At 40.8% G+C, this 22,738-nt stretch overlaps 1 protein-coding gene across 1 annotated transcript in view; it reads left to right on the top strand.

The window, feature by feature from the left end:
* The window catches only part of TENM4 (teneurin transmembrane protein 4), a 593,945-nt gene that overhangs the window by 396,514 nt on the left and 174,693 nt on the right, over window positions 1-22,738 (top strand). Inside the window, exons 9-10 of the mRNA XM_042862497.1 lie at window positions 16,893-17,063; window positions 21,805-22,019. Coding sequence (XP_042718431.1) covers window positions 16,893-17,063; window positions 21,805-22,019 — 386 coding nt within the window. The remainder of the gene's footprint in view (window positions 1-16,892; window positions 17,064-21,804; window positions 22,020-22,738) is intronic.

The following is a 22,738-nucleotide window of genomic DNA, read 5'->3' as shown; positions in this document are numbered from 1 at the left end:
ACCACTATAGGACTGTGATGTGTTCGTAAAGTGTCTTTCCATGTATTGTCAGCTAACCTTTGCACAGTCTCTCTGTGATTCTTTGATGAAATGTAGCAAACCCCATTTAAAGCAGCTCTCCAAAACTCTTAGCTATCTAGCTGGTCAGCTATGAATGTGTAATATACTTATGAATGTGTGCTTACATCCCACTTAAGGACAATAGGAGACATTATTAATGCTTAATTCTTAAAATTGAGCTATATAATTGGGCTATGTGCCCCAATAGTAAGGCTTTTATTCAACTTAAAGTACAAAGCAGTTTGTTACCCCACCAAGTTTCTTTCTTTTACTGCTTTAGTGTTTCCCTTCTGATCCCAGATTAAGTTCTGCTTTGCAACTCTTACCATTTGTTCTTTTGATTCATAGTGATTTTTCAATGTTTTCCATCCTATCTTAGATAAAATGCAGAAGCTCAACAATCTGTTCTAGCAAAGCCTTTACATTATGAGCTCAATCTGCTACCTACAGAAGAGCTTCCAGGTCCATTTTTGGTTCTTTCACATATTCCCCAAATTACTGCACACAGCACACTTTGTAATTCTGGGTCTCATTTACTTCATTTTACCCTTAGTCTACAAAATGGTGAAATCCATTTTGAAAAGGGCCATAGTGTCATCCATAATATATTTTATGTACAGTAGATGCTTGTAAGACTTAACATTTCCGGATGCTGCTTGAAAGGGATCATCATCACAACCCAGCGCTGTCATTTTAATGTTACAGAGCAGTGCCTGAATATGTGGATTTTTTTCTGTTAAATCTGGCTCCTGTAGTTCCAAAAGCACACAAGCATGCTTAGTGCCAGTCCCTCAATGACAATTCTACAGTTTAAATTGCATCCAGCTCTTCAGTTTTCAATTTTGAAGTGGATTCCCATAACATCTGATTATGTATCATTGATACAGTGTGAAAAAACCCTTTTTAACTCCCTATACCCAATGATATTTGGAAAGCATGGGCCTTATCCTTCACTTGCACATGCTCCTCTTAAATTGGAGCAATCTCATTTACTTTAGCAGTTGTTTAAATGCAGTCAGAGTCGATGGCATCGGTCCCTGTGTCTGCAGCAGGAGCTGGACCAAAGCTAGTAAAGTATTTTTAGGAATCCCTGATGCTGGAGGTTGACCTGGCTGAAGACAGCAAATACACTCTTCCATCCATTCTGAAGTGTCAGTTCTGTTGCTGATCTGCACGTGATCTCAACAAAGCTAAGAAATCATGAAACGTGTCTCTGGCACACGGGGAGATGCTGTCACAGTGAGCTTTCAGCCTCATTTCAGCCAAGTCACGGGAATCTCTTCCAAGGTTTGTCCTGCAACAGAGGTGGGGATCACAGGGCTTTGTGTGAGCCTCGGTTACACTGGGCTCTTGTTAAGGAACCAGGCAGGGCAGCTGCTGCAGGCACAGCTTGCCAGGTGCTAGTTGAGCAATGTGGAGCTCAGGATGCTGCCAGCAGGGATCTGTCAAAGGAAACTTTCCCTTGTCGGACCTACAGTGAGTTAATGACTCGCTGGAACATTTCAGCCCCAGTCACTTCATGGCGTTACCCCTTGTTCCTCTCCACATGCACACACACGGTGCTGTACAAAGCACTGACACATCCCCAAAGTGCATCTCAGTGTAGCTGCACTAAAGAATGTGACATATATGTTTTGCCTGACATGGCCAAGAAAAGGTATTTGGTTGTTTGTACTGTACCTGTACACAAAACAGTAATTATCAGGGATGAGAAACAAAATTAATCCAAGATGGGCTATTAATTTCCACTCCTGCAATGCCCCGTTGTGTTATCTTTCACTGCTGCTTTAGATGCATGGTGATGTTAACTATAACCCACGTCTTATTTATCATCATCTTCAAAGTCAGGAAGAGTTGTTTGCAATATGTGTATGGGTTTTTTTTTGTTTTGGATTGTGCTGTGCCTCTTTGGATAGTGTCAGCTTTATAGTTCAGGGAAAAAGAAATGCAGGTGATCTAATTGCAGCCTTAAAATAAAGGTTGTAAAGATACAAGATCTCACTTCAGAGCTATTCTTGTGAAGATCAATTCATTCAGGTGGGCGTTCAAAACTTCCCATAGAATCTCCACGAAAGAACATTTGCTGCTTCAACCTGACTATGATTTGCAACCTGACATTAAAAATGTTGGAATAGGAGAAATACACAATGGTGTATCCACTATTGAAAAAGAGGCACAGAAAATTCTGCTGGAAAAGAATAAGGGAATATAAAAGAAACACGCTTGATTTTGCTTGAGTTGCCAGATGTGACAAGTGGGATAGGTGTAAAACTGAGGAGTATTAAAATCGAGTTATTCCATTTGATGGCAATTTCTGCTTTGTGAGTGGTTAGCACTTCTGCAAGGTCTGCAGTGCTAAGGAGCACATTCAAGCCAGACATCTTTTATTAATGGATTCAGTGTTGATTCTAAGTGGGAAGGGTGCATTCCCTTAATTCTTATTTAAAACTTCTTTTGTAAATGTTAGTGTTAAAAGCCATAAACACTCTTAAATCATGTCGCTTAGGACGCTTTGGGCTGGTGACCCACCCTTTGCACACCAGTAAGTCACATATCCACTTCAGATCATAGCTTCCCAACCTAGGTTTGTGAGGATCTCATCAGCTTCTTCTGGGGATGAAAAAAACCTTGGATTTTTGTTACCAGCCTCTTGTGCTACTCCTCAAGTTACTTTCAGCCTTGGCATTCCAATGGCCGATGTCCCTGCCTTGCAGACACAACTTATGATCATAGGCTGGAGCGCCTCTCAAGGTGGAGGGAGATGGGCTTGTTCAGCTTGGAGAAGAGAAGGCTCCAGGGAGACCTCTTTGTGGCCTTCCAGTACTTGAAGAGAGTTTATTAGCAGGAGGGGGACCGACTTTTTACATGGTCTGATAGTGATAGGACAAGGGGGACTGGCTTTAAACTCAGAGAGTAAATTGAGGTTAGATGTTGGGATGAAATTCTTTACTCAGAGAGCAGTGAGGCACTGGCACAGGCTGCCCAGGGAGCTGTGGGTGCCCCATCCATGGAGGCAGTCAAGGCTGTATGGGGTCCTGGGCAGCCTGAGCTGGTGGGGGACAGGAGGTGGGAGCTGGATGATTTTGAAGATCCTTTTCAACCTAAACCGTTCTACGATTCTATGAACCTGTGCTCAGCTTTGTACCTCACTGCTATGTGCTCTGCTCAGCAAAGTTTCAGATTGACTTACTTTGGATATTAGGAAAAACAACTTCTCAGAAAGAGTGGTGATGATTTGGCACAGGCTGCCCAGGGAGGTGGTGGAGTCACTGTCCCTGGGGATGCTAAAGAAGCACGTAGGTGCAGCAGTGAGGATTATGGTGGGGATGGGTTGGACTTGGGGATCTTAGAGGTCTTTTCCATCCTTAATGATTCAATGACTCTATGTATCTATGTCAGCCATTGACAATAGCACAGAACACATTGAATCGTTCCCATTTGGCAGCTGTCCAGCTCTCCTGTTTATCTGATCCGTCCTCAGCACTGTGGTTGTCTCTTCAGTCATCGAGGAGTCATCTGCATGTTTATACATCCATGCTTTTATCTTTACTTATATAACACCGGTGTTAAGGTTGAATAACTTCAAGCCCACTATCAACTGTTAAATTGCATCAGAAATGTCACCGTTTGGTGGTTTTTTCCCCAGTGCTGCTGGTTTCGAGGGCTGTCAGTGAGCTTTTCATCCCCTTTGGAGATAACTGAGGAATATAGTCAGTGACAATGGCAGCCCTAGTTGAGCTCACTCTTCTGACTGGTTACTCACATAAATGTATGGTAATTAAAATCACTGAAAGGAAGCCCATTACTGAAAACGTTTCTTTCTTTCCGTACTGCTTCTGTATTGCTTTTTACTGTTCTAAATGTTTGTTTCTTGAATCTGAAAATCGTACCAAATTTAGGCAAAGTCACACCGAGTTGCATCAGAAGCTTTACAAAATTGTTATTGTGTCAAAATATGAGTAACTGTTTGCTTCCTAGTATCTATTTTTCAGAAGAGCAGTATAAATGACCTGAATTAACATACATTCACTTTTGTCATCCTTCATCAGTTGAATTCCATGTTATGTTTTCCATTATTTTGTCTGTAATAGATGTCAGGCTACTCAGTGCAAGTGACTTGCATCCTCTTCTTTTCCCTTCTTAAATATTTGTACAGCATTAACCCTGTTCTAATCTTTGGTTGCTGGTTCAGTATTAATCAGTGAGTCAGATTCCTCCTCTGCTAGCTCATCGCATTTACTGGATGCAAGTTAAATGAGCCTACAGATTTAAAAATGTTTGTCCTTGAATAGATGTAGTTTAATATCATTCTTGGTTATTAATGGACTGGAAAAAAAGTTATTTCCTGTGAAATAATTGCATTATCTTAGTTGTTTTCAAAAACCAGAACAAAAATACTTACTGAACATCTTAGCCTTTACTAAAACATTATTAACAATTTCCCCGTCTCCATCAAGTAAATAGCTGTATCATTGCTCAGCTTACTGGATTTCAATACCCTTTAAAAATGTTCTATTGTTTTTTCTTTTTTTAATGCTATGTGTTTTTTTGTCTTCAAGTTCTCAGTTTCCTTTATCAACTTCCTGCACGATCTGAGATTTATATAGATTACCCTCTGGTTTCCTATTGTTTTGTTTTTCATATATTACTCTTTCTTTCTGCTCATTGTTTTATTTTGACACTGAATGAAGAGGTCCTTTTGTCTGAGTCTGATTCACTCTCATCACTGTGGGATCTCAGGGAGGACGAGTTCCATTTCGAAGCAGACCACCAATATGATTGAATCTCTGACTGCTCCAAAGCAGAGTGAGGCTGTGCTTCCAGAGGGCCCTATCTGATCTCAAGGTTTGTCATACAACCAGACAGCAGTAACACAACATCACAGTTAGCCCTCGAGATGTTTGATCCATTCCTAAATTTAAGAATGTTTAATACAAAGAGGTATGAGTTTAATTTCCATCTCTTTTTTCTAAACGGAAAGATGTGTCCTCTAAGCTTTTATAAGCTTTTATCGGTTGCTTTTAGTGAGTTTTTATAGTTGCTATAAGCCCCCAGAAAAGAAAATAACAGCATGCTGAACCAAAAGTGCTGACCTCGCCTTTATGGCAGTGGCACAGATGTGCTGCTATAATCTCCATTTCATGGCTTAGATTGACCTTTGCTCACAGACACTGAAAAGAGATCAATCCTACAGATCTAAATATCTACGTGAGTTCTTCTGCAGTCTTTGTTTTTATTTCATACTAATTAGTGTGAAATAACATAATTTAATTGCAGTTAAGGGGAGGGAGAAAGAAAGAAATGGTTCCAACAATGTGCTTTTTTCCGTGTCTTTAAATACCACACATTTGTGTGGGAAAGCAGTCATAAGAGTAAGCTCAGAGATGTCAGTGGCAGTGAAAAACATTCCGTAGTTATAGCTTAGGGTTTATCTCCTGTTCCTTTTCCAGCATAAATTAGAAGACATCTTCAAAGCCTCATTTGCAGCCAGGTCATACCTTTCTATTGAATAAGTGCAGTGATGCATTCTCTAAGGTTTGTTTTTGCCTGTAGTTGAAGGTGAGGTATGTGTTAGGTACACATCTTTACACCATTCAGTGAAGTGGTGCTGTTAAGTACACAGTGTAGGTAACGTGTTAGATGACCTGTGAAAAATAGAAATGTCCAACCCACTCTTTCCCTCTGTGACAAGATTTCAACACCACTGCTTATGCTGAAGCTTTAAAGCTCCAAAAGGACCACTTATGCAGTTTACTTTGAGATTTCAGAATCTGATGCTCAATAAATAGGTAGGTAGAGGTTGTTGAATCGCTCTGTTTAAATGAAAATCTAATAAACTCTCTCACCATCCCCGTCCTTTCCTGCCTACCTCTTCATTTGATTTTATCATACCTTCAGTGCCAAGCGTGTCCTTATTGCAGGCAGAGGCTTGTGCCTGGGAAGATGATGAGAACAGCATATGTTAACTGTTTTCAAATACGATAGCACGAAGCGCAGCAGCAGCATCACACCTTGCTTGCTTGCTACAACTGTAAGCATCACTTCATTATGTAAAGAGACTCTCTAGAAAGCAAAGCAGAACCAGGCAGTTAGCATGATGATGGCTATGCTTACACTAAGTGTTTAAAAAGAAGCTCTAATTTGGCAATCAGTGGAGCAGAATCTCTTTTAGTAATGGTAGAAATTATAATGAAATCAAGCATCAAATGGTCTTCCATGGGCCGTTGGTGGAAGAAACCCTCACAGTCAAAATACAGTGATACTGCAAATGGTATTAATCCCAGTGGTCATTAACAGTTTCTTTGTATTAGTATACCTCTTCAGCCCTGCTGAGGCATGGGCTACTCCAGGTTGTGAAAGAAATGTTTCTGGGCATCCAGTTGGTCCAACTTGGACACCTCTTGTACTCAAACCATCTGTAGAGAATGATCTCTGGTAGAAGGGACTCTACCATGATTTTGGCCTGGTCGGACAACCGTTGAGTTCCTGTGCATAGGAATCCCAGCTAGCAAGGACCAAGTCTGAGCTGTGGTCTGTTGAGTTTCAGTCCTCAGTAACATGTCTTCATATTGTTTGATTTGCTAGTATTGATGTAGTCTTTGGGGAAGAGAGATCAAAGCAGAATGCTGTGCCTCTAACCCATGATGAGACAAAATTAGTATGGCCTGAGTGATTATAGGTGAATGTATCCTAAACAGATTCATGGAAGATGGGTTCTGAATCTCTTTTGCAAAATCTTGCCTTTGGATCTGCTGCTATTTTATATCGCTATTGCGGGTACCAGGGAATGGTGACATCTTTTTCTATTAGATACAACAAGCAATAGTGTGTGCTTTGTCATATCTCTTATCCATATGAAGCTGGCTGCCTTAAAACACAAAAATCTGAGTTCAGACATGCTCAGTAGGGACCTATTTAGAATACTATAGCAAAACTGTCTGCGCTGAGTGTGTTCCTTCCCTTTCCAACCCCCTCTTGTTGCTACCAACCAGGCTGTACATATGGCATCCCTAGAAAGCAATTGAACGTGCAACAATGCTGGAATTGCCAGGGTTGAGTGGCAATCTCTTTGCAATTGTTCTGCTCAGCACTGGACCAGTGGAAAAAAAATAGCCTGTGATGGGGGAATTAAAGGCTATTACAGAGTACATATGCATACAGGGGCTGATCTAAAATCTTAATTCTGTTCTTTGCTCACTTTTGAGTGCTTGACTTGGCGAACTTGGAGTTTCCTTAGCAAATGCTTTTTCGAGGTGTAATTAAATGTAAAGATGGCTGTGGGCCTTTTAAGAGCATGCTGTGGGTTGCACTTGCAAGCACTTGCCTTAATCTATGTGCTGGAACCAGTTCTAAGTCCAAGGGAACAAATCATCAGGTTGTGTTGTTACTGAGAGATCTTTCAGATCTGAGCCATTCGCTGGGATTTATGGTACCAGAAAGTACTGTGCTGGGTTTAACCCATGGTACCTGGACAGATAAAAATTCCTAGTGTCATTAATTAGTGTCATTAGTGTCATTCACTGTGTCGTGCTGTGGCACTGTCAGACTGTACGTTTGTATCCATTTGCTGAGCTGATGTACAAGCAAATAAAAGAAAAATAAAGGAGAAAAAAAAAACAAATTTTTCCCTCTCCTTATGAACTGATGGGGCAACATGCTTGATTTTCAAATTCATGTAAAGATAATATGAAAATAAAATATTCTTGGTCTGCTTTAAATGGACTCATATACTTGTCATATCCGGAGCAGTTAAACAGTGAGATGCTCCTGTATACTTGTACAGATGAATCTGTTGGGAATCTCTCCCCAAAGTCACCGAGTTGATGGGATTCTGCTTTAGGGCTCAGTTTTGATGGTGCTTGTGAGCATTCTGCCCCGATCTGCCAAATGCATAATTTTGTGCTTAATTTAAAGCATCTCCATCATGCTCTTGAAGTCACTAGATTCACTCAAGCTAAGTACAGCTTATGTTAAACCTGTGCTTTGGGTGTCGAGGGATTCTGAGATTGTCATTTTTATTCATTTCTATTACAGCAACTAGCACAACCCAGGTGAGGCTCTGGTGTTATTTCAGCCTGCACAATGATGAGAAACACACCTGCAGTTTTCAGCTGATTTTAGGATTAAACCATAAGCAGCACTCTCCAATTCATCCTTATGATAAAATGGTGTGTTTTCAGAAGGGTGGGCAAGCAGACAAACCATCACTCCTCATTTGGACTAGATGATCTTAGAGGTCTTTCTGAACCCTAATGATTCTCTGATCAAATTCTACATGAGTACATTGATCTCAGCACGTAAACAGAGATCACAGAATCATAAAATCATAGAATCATAGAATCACAGAGGTGTTGGGTTGGAGAGGACCTTAAAGCCCACCCAGTTCCAACCCCTGCCATGGGCTGGTTGCCCCCCATCAGCTCAGGCTGCCCAGGGCCCCATCCAGCCTGGCCTTGGGCACCTGCAGAGATGGGGCAGCCACAGTCTCTGGGCAGCAGTGCCAGGGCTTCACCACCATCAGATCCAGACACTATCTAAACTGTGATCCTATCTCTGTTATGCTGAGGCAGAGAAAACAGGGAGCTTTTGAGACTTTGGGACAACATACTATCTTTCAGACTTTAAGCAACCTTTTCTATCAATGTGGGAAAGCAGGTTTTCTCACGGTATCTGGTAGACATAATGAGAAAAAAGAAGCATGCAAGAGGTTGCTGATTTACCTATGTAAATTATACCCTTTTTAATTAGTGTCTCATGGCTCATAGGTGTGTAATGAAATGTTGTTTGTAAAATTATACTGTCCACAACAGACTAGCCCAGAATTTTAGTAATTGCAGAGCAAGGTAGCAGGCCCTCTGGTAGGGCTGCCTGTCCTCATTTCTCTAATTGAAGTGAGTACCCCAATGGGAAAACTATTATTTTCTAATATTATATGCACAAATTAAAACTCCATTTAGAGGTACAGTGGGACCATCTTATAATTGACTTTGATAGTGAAGAAATATCTCGGTCATATTTATAGTAATATGGTCTCTGCCAGAAAGGGTATCTAGAAGGGAAAATATTATTTTACAGAGAAAGGGCTGAGCATGTGTAACACCAAATTTACTAGAGCTGTGGGGGCTGAAATAAGCTGCTTTAGTTCTGTAAGCTGCCTAGCAGCAGCGAAGTGTTGCTGAGATCCATCTTTCAACTTCCTATTCTGCTTTCACAATGGTGAAGGAAATTGTAGATTGTATTTAAGCAGACAGCTCCTTGGTTAAGCCACAACACCTTTATGTCAATTTTTTTTTCCCCACAGGTTGACACTTTAAAAAATCATCCCAAAAATACCCACAGAAGTATGCTAAGCATTTTAAATGACAGTTTTCTTCCCTGTAGAAAACGAGAAACGTCCGGAAATCTCCCATAGCACTGGAGAGGCCAGTGATCATCTATTAGTGGTTTGAATGAACAAGCAATCGCTCGAAAGTCTTTGATCCCCAGGGGTAATTAGGGAGACATTGAATAGGAAGTGCTGACTCTTTGCATTGAACAAACATTGAGTTTAACTGCTTCGTTTTATAACACGTCTTTCCAGTCAATTCCTTGAAGGTTTCAAAGAAATGTGATGCTTCAGCTGGAAGCTTTTTTTCCTTCCCTATTAAGAGCAGTTGAGAGCTAAATTAAAATATAAAGTGTTCTCCTAAGAAGGATCTAATACTATTTGGTAGACCATCTGCTTCTGTCTTGGAAATCTTTGATACGGCTCTGCAGCGAGGAGGGGTCAGAGAATCACTGGTGTGTGTCAACTCAAAGCAAGTGCGTGCATTTGCAGCCAGGGTTGAAGACAATTAACACAATGCTTTGCTTTCCCGAGAAGCACTTCCCACTCTGGTGGCAACATTTTAAGAGGTAGGAAGCTCTGGATCATTTGAATTCCTTCTTTGTGCTCTGCCTGGTGGAAGGAGGAAACCCAGGTTAGCTCTGAAAAAACTGCTTCTGGGGCTTGCACTGCTTGAGATCTCTTTGAGTGCAGAGGAACGGCCAAGCAGTACTGGGATGATTAGTGGAAGTACCCCATAGCGTGTGTCTACAAGGAGATGGCTGTAAAAGCACCTGCCTCTTACTTGAAGACATTCAGGGTGCAAAAAGAAAAAAAAAGCCACAAAGTTAGAGTTATCTCTTTTAGTGTCTGAATCCTTCATCCTTACCCTCCACCCTGGGACAGGCAGATAAGGACACTCTATTGCTCAGCATGAAGAATTTGCAGACTTGCCTAGCAGTGCCTTTACCTACGAAGAAGGCATATAAACCCTTTTTTTCCCCTTGAAGCTGGATCACTGAGCAATCAGAAAGGGGACCAGCTGGGGAGCTTACAATAAAGGGCATTACCCTAAATGTCCCTCTTTGTGTCTTTTTGTTTTATTTTTCTAAATGATTGTCCTGTGACAAATAAACCTACAGGCCAGGAAGGGAAGCTGTGGGACCTCCCAGCCGCAAGCTGAGATTTTTCACTTAAACAACATGTATTCAGTCTGTCCTTTGGGCTCTGTTTCTTTTAGGCCTATTAATTTTGCATTTCTGGCTGCCCAGCAATTCAGCTGGATTCTCTGTTCCCATATGGCTGCAGACCTGTCCTGGTGTGCAAGTTCACATCCATTTGGGCAGAGCATGATTTCTGAAGTTGGGCTTTCCGTTCCCCAAGTAAGTGCTTTAAGCCATGGAAGGAAGGCTTTTATCCATAGGAAACAATTTCAGATGTCTTCAGTTCTTATGGGGAGCAGCTGGGGGAGCTGGCATGGTTCAGTCTGGAGAAGAGGAGGCTCAGGGGAGACCTTATTGCTGTCTACAACTGCCTGAGAGGAGGCTGTGGCGAGGTGGGGGTTGGCCTCTGCTCACAGGTAACAGCGCTGGGACTGACCTTAAGTTTCACCTTAAGGTGCAGCAGAAGACCCTGAAGTTGTGGGTCTTTAGGGTCCAGGATTTACTCCTGCAAACCATGAGAGTTCTTTCTTCTCTGGTTTACTTCTCTGTTCTCCTTAACCGTGCGCGCTTCTTCCATGATTTATTGAAGATTGACAAACCAGTGATTATTTCATGCTGAAAGGCTCCTTTTCATAACACTGAATGTCACAAAAACATGATTAATTCTGCAACAGCCAATTCTCCCACTTCTACAGAAATCATATAATTTCAGTGTAGAGAGACACAGTTATTCAGATAATTACAGTCAAGTTTATTCCAGAGACAGGAGTGAAAGCAATACATTTACTTGAGTCAAAATTAGCCCTGAGTAATTCAGTGGTGGAATTCGGGTTAGCTTTTTTTTTTTTTTTCCAATTAGGATAAAAAACAAAACTCAGGTCTCATTGTAGAAAGTGTGTTATTATAAGGCTGATTGTCAAGCCTGAAGGTTAAAGAGGATCGTGTAACCACCACATATCTTATGCTTGATTCCACAGAAAGACAGGAGAGTAAAGAAACAACCCACTTAAAAAGTCTTCTCAACCACTGACTGAGCTCCGGCTGCTTTTGCTGTTCCCTTCCCATCTTTCCTTTGCTCTCTCCTAACCTTCCCTTTTCTTGGTTTCTCTCCTTGTGCATTTTTCTCTCCTCCTTCCTCTTTCTTTCCCATTTTTATTCTCTTTCACTAAGCTCATCCCTCTTACACTGCCTTTTCCCATTTTATGCGCTCCCTTGGCTTCTTTATGCAAAATACACTTCTGTCCTTGGTGACTAGCGCTTCAAAATACGAAGCACTCTCAGTGCTAAGAGAATTGATGAACTTTACAAGTTGCAAGCCTGAAAGTCTTTCCATCTTGCCTGGATGCTCTGTGGGCTCACTGTCCATCCAGGCTGTGCACCATGCTTGTGCTGCTGCTGACTCACTGCTTGGTTTGTTCTCCATTCTGAGAAACCTGTTTTTCCATTGATTAGCTTCTCTAGGAGCTTCACCCAGGTGAGGAATCAGCCAGCATCAGCACCTTCAGCAGAGAGCTCTGAGGGGGCAGCAGGGAAGGCAGCAGCAGAGCCACTGTAAGAATGCGTGTAACAACACTATAGAAGCAGCTGGTGGCTTCAGCCGCAGCCTTAATTTCAAACATCATAATTGATTGGTTCGGTTATTTATTATACTTAGCTTGCTGCTTTGAGCAAAGCAACAAGCTAATAAAGGGCCAGCAGCGTGTTTTTCAATTTTTTGCTGACTGGTGTGGTTTCTGGGGGTCTCATATGCTTCAGTAAGCATGTCTTGTCTTTTCTTCCCCCTGTGATCTATCACAATCATCCGCCTCTCTCTGCTTGCTCCTTCGCTCCATCAACCTGTCCCAAGAGATGTCCATTTTGTTGACCATGTGAATTATTATCTTTGTTTGTCCTTTTTCATCCTAAATGCTATTCCAGTTTCTTTGTTCTCCACTCCGCTGAGTAAGATGTTTTGACCTCAGTGTTCTGCTGTGTCATAAGCAAGTGGCAGTAACAGTGAGATATCCAAAAGCCTGGGTTTCTTGAAGGCAAGTTTCAAAAGGATGTTCCTCTTTATTTGGCTTAACATCATCAGCTTATGGTCTCCATAAAGAGCTGTGGAATAGGAATAATGCAGTGCAGAAAGAATGTTTTAAAACCTAAAGAATCATGATCCTGAATACCTGGTGAAACCAATATGAACTTTGATTTATTTGGGTGGTTAAATAGCTCCGCTGATGCTAAAGCTGTTTGTAAATCTGCTTTGCTCAAGTGAATCTGAGTGCAGCAAATGAATTGCTGCAACACACTGAAATGCTGAACTCGGCAGGGTAGTCACACCCTGAAAGCACTGTGGGGTTTGCATTCCTTCTTCCTCCTCTCCCCCCCACCCCCGAGAAGGCAGCCAGAGATGCCTCAGGACGGAGGATAAGGTTGTTTATTCTGCCACAGAACATGCTGTTACCTGATCAGCAAATTTCAGGGCCCTTTTTGCTAGCGCTTCAGTATTGTTTAAAATGTGCAAGTCAAAGATGTGATGTCAAAGCACGAGCATAATGGGCCAGATGTCCCAGATGACTTTACCACAAGTTGCTGGTGCTGAAACGGCCCAGGGAGCACACATGTAGGGTTTCTCCTAAGTATTGTTTCCATTTCAAGGGAAAGCAGACAAAAGAGTTTTATTAACCATGGGAAATGTAACCTAGGTTTCTGCAAAGAGCATGTCGCGAGGCTTCCCAGGCAGTGAAAGCTACATGGTATTTTACAAAAGGGTACACTTTAATGATTGTTAATTGCAGTGTGCTCTTTTTATACATGGGGAGCCTTCGATATCTGCTTATCAGCCGAGCATCACGTTGGGGAGAGGGACATGGGGGCTTTTAGGAAGGCACTTGCTCTTTGGGAGCCACATCTTCTGTCTAACTGAGCAAAGGGAAAAAAAAGCCAACGAGAAAATGTCAGCAGTGGGTTCAATTGACCTGGAGACTGAGAATATCAGGAATCTGAAACTATTTTTACAGCTTTACTTTGCTTTTAGAAACATTAACACTTCAAAGTTGTGTTTCTCCTCCATGGTTCCAGGGTTTTTCCCTGATTACGATCTTTCTTGTGTTGTTTTTTTTTTCCCATACAAAAGAACTTTGCATCAATTTAGCACAGAACAAGGTTGATTTGTGCTCTTGTCGAACCTTTAAACAACTGTGTGCACAACAGTTTTACATGTCCCACTGAGTTTTAGACCCAAATCATCCACTGCTGGTACTGCTAGACATTTTAGCATGAGTATGGCACCCTGAGGGAACAAGAAGACTGAATTTTCCATCAGCTTGCAAACAAATATTGCTGGTATTTGAAAGAAAGCAATGATGCGCACTTAGCAAGCTGATTTCCTAGTAGCATACATAGTGTGTTTCCAAAGCAGATGACACTTTTGTTTTGGTTTCAGAAAGGCTTTTGTTGTTATTACTTACCTGCAGCAGAAATTGCATGATGTCTGTCCTATGGGTGTGAATATTTATAGGTTTCTATATTGTACTTGGCAGCATTGAATTAGAAATCCTCAACAGGGCACTAGATGCAGACTTGGGATCAATGTTCGCAAGAAGCTTTTTGCTTCAGACAAAATCTATTGACCAAAGACAAAAGTTGTCCTATTAACACGTTCCTGTAGGATAACATAGATGGTTTTATTTGTGTGTAGTAACACACAGAGCACCTATGTTTTGTATAACTTTGTCATGTTTTCTAGGCTGGGACCTTGTAGGATGCTGTGCAAACATTTAGGAAGGAGTGATGACAAGGAACCATGATTCACTTACTGAAGAAGATGGATAATTAGGGAAGAGTCATTGCATTTCCAAACTACCAGCTCTGTCCTTTGTCTGAAGCAAAATTTTGTCCTTATTTTGTCCTTTCCTCTTAGGTGTATTTAAATGCTTTTTGCATGTCTGGAAGAAATGCTCATAGATTTCCCACTGCACCCCAAACAATGCTGACTTCTCTGGCTTCATTCTCTTGCAGGAGAGGAGGGCACTTACCCTGTGATAACTAAAGGATAGAGTAATTCAAATGGTCTAGTGAAAAACTGATTGCTTAATTTATGCCTGAGCCAGTGATGTTTCGTGTAAGCTCATGCAAGTCTTTGTGGGATGCAGATATTTGGTAGATGGAGTTGGAATTAAGCACATAATGCAAGCAGAGGCATCTGGACTGCTTGCTGTCTAGTATTGCCTGAGTCTGGAGGTGTGAACAGGCCAGGTTTAATTCTGCTGTGACTGCAAATGTCCATGTGGTTAAATATGGGATCTCATGTGTGCTTGGACCACATTCACTCCAGAACAGCATCTGGGTCACACATCCAGTCCATGGAGAGGTCCAGCGTGGACAGCATCCTTGGGTGGCATCTAGGACTGAACTTGTAGAGAAAGTTCTGAAGGAGGCATGAATGAAATTTCTGTTAGGGCTTATGAACCTGGGAGCACAGATGTAACACACAGCCTCATTCTAATGCCTGAACAAGTGAATTGAGTCAACCCCCTTATTCACCATACTAAATTTTCTTTCCATGAAATAAAAACAACAGATTCCTACCTGATTTTATTTTATGAGGTTAATAGCTGGGAATTCTCCAGGCACCCTGATGAGGACGAAGGCCATATAAGCACAGAGATTCAATGCAAACATAGCAATGCCAAATGCTTGAAGCAAATGTCTTCCTCCCAGTCTGATTTCCTCTCTTCCCTTGCACAGTGGCCCTGCCAAGTATTCTCCCTTCAGATCCAAATACTGGCCACTCTGCCTGAAGTGTTCTAGTTGGATTACCAGTTGAGTTGATAGCATTCCTTCTTGGTATATGTGCTTATACAAGAATGTTTGAGTTGTGACCAGGTCTCTGAGAGACTTTCCTTCCTGCCTGGGAGTTTTAAGCGAGTATTTTCTTTCTTAATGATCAAGACTTTGTTAACAATCAGCCCCTGTTTATATGGTAAAATGAGAGTTTTGCTCTCATTGTTTTTGTGATGCTGTATTAGTGCAAAGACAAGTTTACTTGTGTTAGTAAGTGATAGATGACCTAATTGAAACTGAAGTGGAAAAAGTCACTGATTTTGCTAAATTGCCTAAACATGTTGTTTTTGGAGAACTTCTCAGATTACTTTTCAATCATCTTGAAAAGACTGTTCCTGATACACAGGTTTAAATAAACTAACCACTTGTCCCTGGCAGCATTTGCCAAGCTCAGATGTATCTTTATGTATAAAATGAGAACGATATGCAATGGAGATACTCTATTTTTTTATGTTTTTTGACTCTTTTTGTTTATGTTAAATGTCTATGATGTTAGTGCCATTGAACAGTTTCGTGGAGAAATTATAGTGTAAAATATCAAGGCATTCCCTTAAAAAGAAATGTCATTCCAAGTGTAGAGAATATCAGATCATTTAGCTGTAGAAAGCCTGAAGCTAAACTGGATACTGATTGAATATGAAATGTTTATGCTGGGAAAGGAAGAACTGATATGGGAAGCCACACTGTTTTGCTTTATATTTTCAAGGGACAAGTATAAGTTGTGTAGGCATACGATTTTCCATACTCCTCATACATGTGTTTGTTTTTGAAGTATTTTGTCTTGTTCTTTAACTTCACTTGTCTTTATGTAAATCCTTGAAACAGATTTGTGTGTGCACTGGATGACTTTGCATGGCCCAGAAACCTACAGAGAGCAATGTCTTGGTATCACACAAATCTGAACGGCACTTCTTGTTTTCAAACCTTGAGGATGTATCTTTGATCTGAATAGGAGCAGCTAAAGGGCTAAGGAGTGCTCAATCACAGTCTCTTGCATTCCTAGTACTGAGCACTAAAGAATGTGTGCAAGATTGGTCTAAAATTGCTTGTTTTCAGTTGGTCTTTTTCAGGAAAAACTGTCAGAGATATCTGTAAGAATGTGTTGAATTGATGGGTCCAAGAAAAGCAATGAACATATATAATATGCCTCAAATGCAGCAAAGCAAACTAATGAGTCATTTCCTAGGATTTACTGTTACAATGACAAGTAATACTCCTTGTATCTTTGTGTGTACTGCATCATCACCAAGCCTTGGGAGTTTTCTGAAACATGGCACCTGATCATTCCCTCACATAGGCCAAAGGCTGGGAGTGGTTCTGCTGGAATGGTAGACTTGCTCCGAAAATGGCTTAGGTGGGAGGAAGGACCCATGAAGTTGGTGTGGCAGAATCTGTAGGAGCTGTCTAACCCCCTGAATCCCGTTTTTGTCCTAAAACAATGACCACTAACAAGGTGGTGGAGTGAAGGTTTAGAAAGTGCCCCTGTAGTTCTGCAACTCTCACAGACAGAAAAAGATGACTTTTCTCATTGCTCACCACAGCCATGCACCTGTTTGGCCTAAACTGGCACCTGCAGCCGATGGAAGGGCAGATGTATGAAATCACGGAAGACACAGCCAGCAGTTGGCCAGTGCCAACGGACGTCTCCTTATATCCTTCGGGGGGCACAGGGTTAGAGTTACCTGACAGGAAAGGCAAAGGAACCAGTGAAGGTATGGTTGGTGTGTGTCCATGTTGTCAGTCCTCTGTCTGCCTCTGAACTCCAGCCATCCAATCTCATGTTCCATTACCTTCAGTACTGCCATTATCAGGTGCTTTTTCCAGTCTTTCACGTCTAGAGCTGGTAGTCCGTCCTGTTTCCGTATGTTTCTAAGTTTCATGCCTTTCTGATACTCATGTGATAAAAGTGCGTACAATCCTCATCACGCTTCCAAGGTGTTCTCAAGTGGAACTATCTGTACTTATCTCACTGAGTACAGAAGTCCATTGTGAAAACTCTTGTCTCAAATGGCTATTTCCAAGGGGAAAAAAGACTTGAAAATTAGATTCCTTGAGCATTTAATGAACAAAAATACTTGGTTTTGCCTTCTCATTGCCACTATGTACCAAATGTTTTGAGAACCAAAGAATATAAGTGGAATCAGGTAGATTGCACAGTGAGTGTTGATATTCCATGGTTGGACACCTCTTTACAAAGATGTCCAGGTAAAAGATCTGTTCTCCTCAAAGCATCATCATGGTGTCAGCTTGCAATTTTAACTGAAACTAGAAGAAACTAATGGTTTATCAGTTCAGCAGTGCATTATCCAGCAGCCTTAGATCTTACTATGGTCTATATAGGGGGAGCGCAGCTGAAAGTACCCATAAGGTCTGCAAAGGACACGTTTTTTATCCCTCCCAAGACTTAATAGGACAAATGAGGAGTTCAGAGTTTCAGAAAGCTGCTTTGTGATTCAGATTTCCAGAAAGCTGTTTTGTGTGTCAAACTTCTTCATGCACGTCCAACAGATTCCAGCAAAACTGCAGTCATTGGCTATTCTTGGTGTTTAGTTGGAAGGTGAGGGTTTGTGGGTAAGAGAAAGAAGTATGCTCCAGCATACTCAGTTGTTCCGGCAACTCAATGAATTCAAAAGTTTCCAGAGTTCCCTGGAATTTGGCAGGGAGCCTCTGTTTGTCTATTTAATTCAAATTAATTATAGGGTGTTGGGTTTTTTTATTGTTTTGTAAAAGCTATCTGCCTTTATCAGTCCAAATAAAGGCCATGATTATGTGTGTTCCTTACAAGTGTATTTACTCACAACCGATGGCTGACGACAATGTTCCACAAGGAAAAATCAACTCAGCAAGATATTCTCAGCAAACCTTACCAGACAGTACAGCAATCTGCAGATATTATATGTTGCATTCAAAAATACTTCATGGCAGATCCTTTTTCTCCTTGCCATGTGTTTCACTTTTGAAATTTGATGTGTTTATTTCCTTTTAAAAGCCAAAATGAAAATAAATTGAAGTATGAAAAACTACTGGCCTAATCAAAGTCTTCCACTTGATTTCTTTTTCAGCCATGCTTAGTGACATCAACAAATTTTTGAGTGTTGCCAAATACCCCTGCTAAAAGAGAAATCTGGAAAACCCTCTATGAATGTCATTGGAAGACTCCTCCATTGGAAGAGTCAGTGCTTCATACAGATGTTTAGGAAGCCATTGGCTTAGAGGAGGGAGTCCTCTCCTAACTGAATAAACACATCAGGACAAGATCTCTTTTTTGCAGGACTTATCACATCCAGCCTCAACACAGCTCTTTCCCCATCAAGTTATTACGCAACTAATTCTGGACTAGCAGTGCAGCCTGGCTGCAATTCTAATTCAGAATGTATGTGATTGAAATTTACTTACAAAATGGATTAAAATGTATTTGAAAGTTCTCTTGATCACACTGAAATAGCTTGGAACAGTCAGTCTTACAGCTGATCTGAATGAATCATTACCAACGTCTTGCCAATTCTCATCCATGGCTGTGCTCCAGCACAGCCTTTATGGGCGTTTAAGCCCATCCCTGTTTAGCAAAGCACTTAATCACATGCTTACATTTAAGCGCGTAATTAACTGTGATTGAAGTCAGAGGAGTATGAAGTGTGTTCTTAAGTGTTTTGATGAGTCAGGGTACCTCGCTATCAAAAATACCAGCAGATTCAGCAGGGGCCGAAATGAAATGGCTTATTTTGATAACCAAATAAATTAGGAGTAGTTGCTACGGCAACTAAAAAGTTCAAGGTAATGCATGGAAAGAGCAAAGTAATTGACAGCCCAATTAAGAATTCAGACCTGAAGTTAATTTTAAGCAGTCAAATGCTCTGATTAAAACTTAATTTCTGATTAGAAGCTGAAATTGCTTTCTTATTGTACTTTCTTTATGAAGAATCCATTCCGTAGGGCCTAATCCCACTGTAGACTGAGGCTGGCAAGACAAGGGTTGACTTGAGCCTTGTGAAGAAAGTTGTGGGGAAATCTGAACCCATGGAGCAAGACATGGCAGCGTGGTGCCCATCACACTTCAGACATACTGCTGTCCTCCAGCAGGAGACATAAGCTTTGCAATTGTGTGTGCAAACAATTATTTCCGTGAATTTATCTTTCAATCACAGAAGCAGTTTTCTTGCTTGTACAGAAAGCAAGTGTTGCAGAATACACACTGTGCTAATTTCCTCCAGGCTCTCTCTGGCACGTCAACATCTAATGCATTAAATTCTCACCTGTCTGGATTCACTCTGGTGCGCCATCTTTATTAATGAACAGTCAGAGCACACATCAAATACTGTAGATTTTCACCTGAATTTCTATGAATCTATAAAGCATGTCAGTGGTAATCAGCAAAAAATATCTACCATTTTGAAAACCAACATGTGATATCTTTAGCTGCTTTTTAATAGAACTGAAATGAGAAACTTTGCACGAAGACATGGGAACCATTTGCTTGAATCCTAACTGGGGTAGAAGTAATTTTTAGTACAGCAAATAAATAATTGCAATCCAGTTCATAAAGTAATCCCCTTCAGAATCAAACTGGTCGATGTTCATTGTGCAGTTGTACATTACCAGCACAAATGAGACTGTGAGAATGGCCAGCTACCTAAGCTGCTTCTGATTGTTAATATGCACTTTGATTAGAAAAGGATAGAAAGTCAACAGATTCCCACCTTGTTTTTATTTGAATGTGATGAACAACGGTAAATGAGAATTTAATAAAATAACCAGTAGCTTTTTTCTATGAAAGAACGTACACCCTTTGCTTTGTAGAGTATGCTGCTGTGCAGAAAACTGTATGCATGAGATAGCACAGAAATGAAAAATGCCATCAGTTCACACTCCAACAACGTATTTAAGCAGTTGCTGACTTTAGTGCAATAACCAAGGATTAGACTTATTTGGACCAAAAGTTCTGGTAAAAAACAAAATATCTCCGTTCTACAAAGAGATGTCTCCAGATGCTTCTTTTGTTAACTGTCAATATAAGGATAATTTAGATGTGGATTTTAGAGACAGCTAGCAGTTTGCCTCTGTCTCTCCCATTGAGCTTATAGTGGGATGGTATACAGAGAAGTTTGATGTTTAAAGGAACTGTTACGATTTGAAACAATACAAGGAGGGGTTGTTCTATGTTTTCAATGTGGCAATAAGTTCTAAGACTATTTCATTTGAATTTATGATGGATAGAAGAAGATATTTTTATTTCATATTTTTTGTTTCCCCCAAATTCTCTCAATGATTTTTCTACAAAATAATATACAATCCTGAAAAGTTTTGTTCTCATTTTGTTGGAATTGCTTGATCTGTGAAACACAGAGTAGCGAGCTGTAATGGCAGCACAGTGAGATAACCAGTTGATTTGGATTTATAAAATTAATGATTAGTCCCTGACAGTGCTCTCCTCACCAAAGCCAAAATCTTTCTTTAAGTGCCCTTATGTAGAGGTTTTTTGCTAAGCAATTGCTTTCATCTTGTTTCTGTGAAGCTATATGGCCACTCTGTATACAAAATAGCCAACAGACAGTGCTCTGGGATTTTATTTTGCACATTGCCCCCATCCCTGGGCTTTCTTTGAATTGAAATATTTTCAAAGCAGCCACCGAATTTGAGAACTGTGAGTGCATAGGTGTCTAATCTGGAGTTTCTCAGCTGTTTCCAGGGATGCTGAGCTCCGTGCTGTCTCCCTCACTTTAAAACACATGCTGCTTGCCATCCCAGGCTCTCTAACTTGGTGGGTGCTTTGAGAAGCAGCTGCCTCCATTTGCTCAGCTGCTAAAGGAAGTTGAATAACCATAACACACTTTGCAGATTGAAATCTAACTAAAACCTCTCAGGTTTCATAGTCGATATTACTCTAATGCAGGGCATGATTTCCTTCATCTGTTTTCTCAGTCCTTTTTTTTGGACAGTTTAACAAATTTAAAATATTGTTACCAGTGTCAAACGTGAATTTAATAAAGAAATATTTTTCTTTCCCCATTTAGACATCATTCATATTGCTCTTCTCCACATTGCCATTCTATTCTGTGACATATGTCTACTTCACTATTTCTTCACTTCTCTCTGCTAATGTAATGATGATTTCTCCATCAGTGAACTTACATTCATTTATGTTATAATGTAAAATGATTTATTTTTACGTAATGTAATTAGAACAAGCTCTGATGTTAATATTTGAACCACAGGCCATTTTTCTCCAGTTTACTCTTCCCGTTTTCATGTTTTCAAACAAAACAGTTACCGAAGCCAAGAATAACCCTGCCAGTTCTCCTCTTATAATGAAAAGGATTGGCAACAAACAGTACTCCGAAGACCTCAGGACACTAATAGTCTGTTTCTCAAGATCAATGTCAGAGATAGCAGTATGATTGGATTACTTCTAGGATCTAAGGCTAATCCAAGATTTTTGTTCCTGTATTTTGGCAGGAAAGCCCAGTAGTTTCTTTCCAGACGACAGTTTTATAGACTCTGGAGAAATTGATGTTGGCAGACGAGCCACACAGAAGATCCCTCCTGGTATCTTTTGGAGATCTCAGGTGTTCATCGACCACCCAGTGCATCTGAAATTCAATGTGTCTTTAGGAAAGGCTGCTCTGGTTGGCATCTATGGCAGAAAAGGCCTTCCACCATCACATACACAGGTAATGGGACCTCATTTCAATCAAGCAACGTTTGTCTTAGAATTTATGTTTTCATGTTTTTTTTATTTCAGCTGTTTCTCTCAAGGATTTGCTGCATGCTTGCATGATATAAAAATCTGGTCAGATATCCAGAGAAAGATAATCAAATGACACTTGCAAGGTATTTACATACATTAGTCTGATGTGCCAGAGCAGTTGACACCAGTTTGGGGAAAAAACTGAGGGTATCAGCTGCTTGAGGGTCCTGCTGAGGGTCCTAGCAGCATGAGTCGCTACCCTCTTCATCCATGAGAAAGAACCATCTTTTGTCCCCATATTCCATGCCACGTGCCACTCTTTCAGCCTCTCTCCTCTCATGATTAGAGCTGCAGAACCCCAGTCTCTCACTCCCATGGGAGTAAGATCTCCCTTCCTTGTCCATGCTGAAATGCCTCAAGCCAGCTCTTCACATTATGCGTGCTGGCTGTCAGATTATACTGAGGTTGGCCAGAGCACAGTAACTGGTGTATAACAAACAGAATCGAGTTTTTGCAGGATGCCACAGGCGTATTTAAGCGGGAATCAAGATACAGTTACTATTCTGTAGGATTTTTAGTGTTTTTAGTAGCTTTTCTTAACACACTGAGACAGAAAATGTGTCAAGAAATCACTTTCTAGAAAATGCTCTGAAGAACCATCCCCTTAAATGAAGATTTTGTCAATTAGTTTCTCTGGTTTCC

Source organism: Lagopus leucura, unplaced genomic scaffold (assembly GCF_019238085.1).
Source record: "Lagopus leucura isolate 7727_CA_CO unplaced genomic scaffold, USGS_WTPT01 Super-Scaffold_702, whole genome shotgun sequence".
Taxonomy (NCBI): domain Eukaryota; kingdom Metazoa; phylum Chordata; class Aves; order Galliformes; family Phasianidae; genus Lagopus; species Lagopus leucura.
The sequence above is the reverse complement of the archived record's forward strand: the minus strand, read 5'-3'. Positions and strand labels throughout refer to the sequence as shown.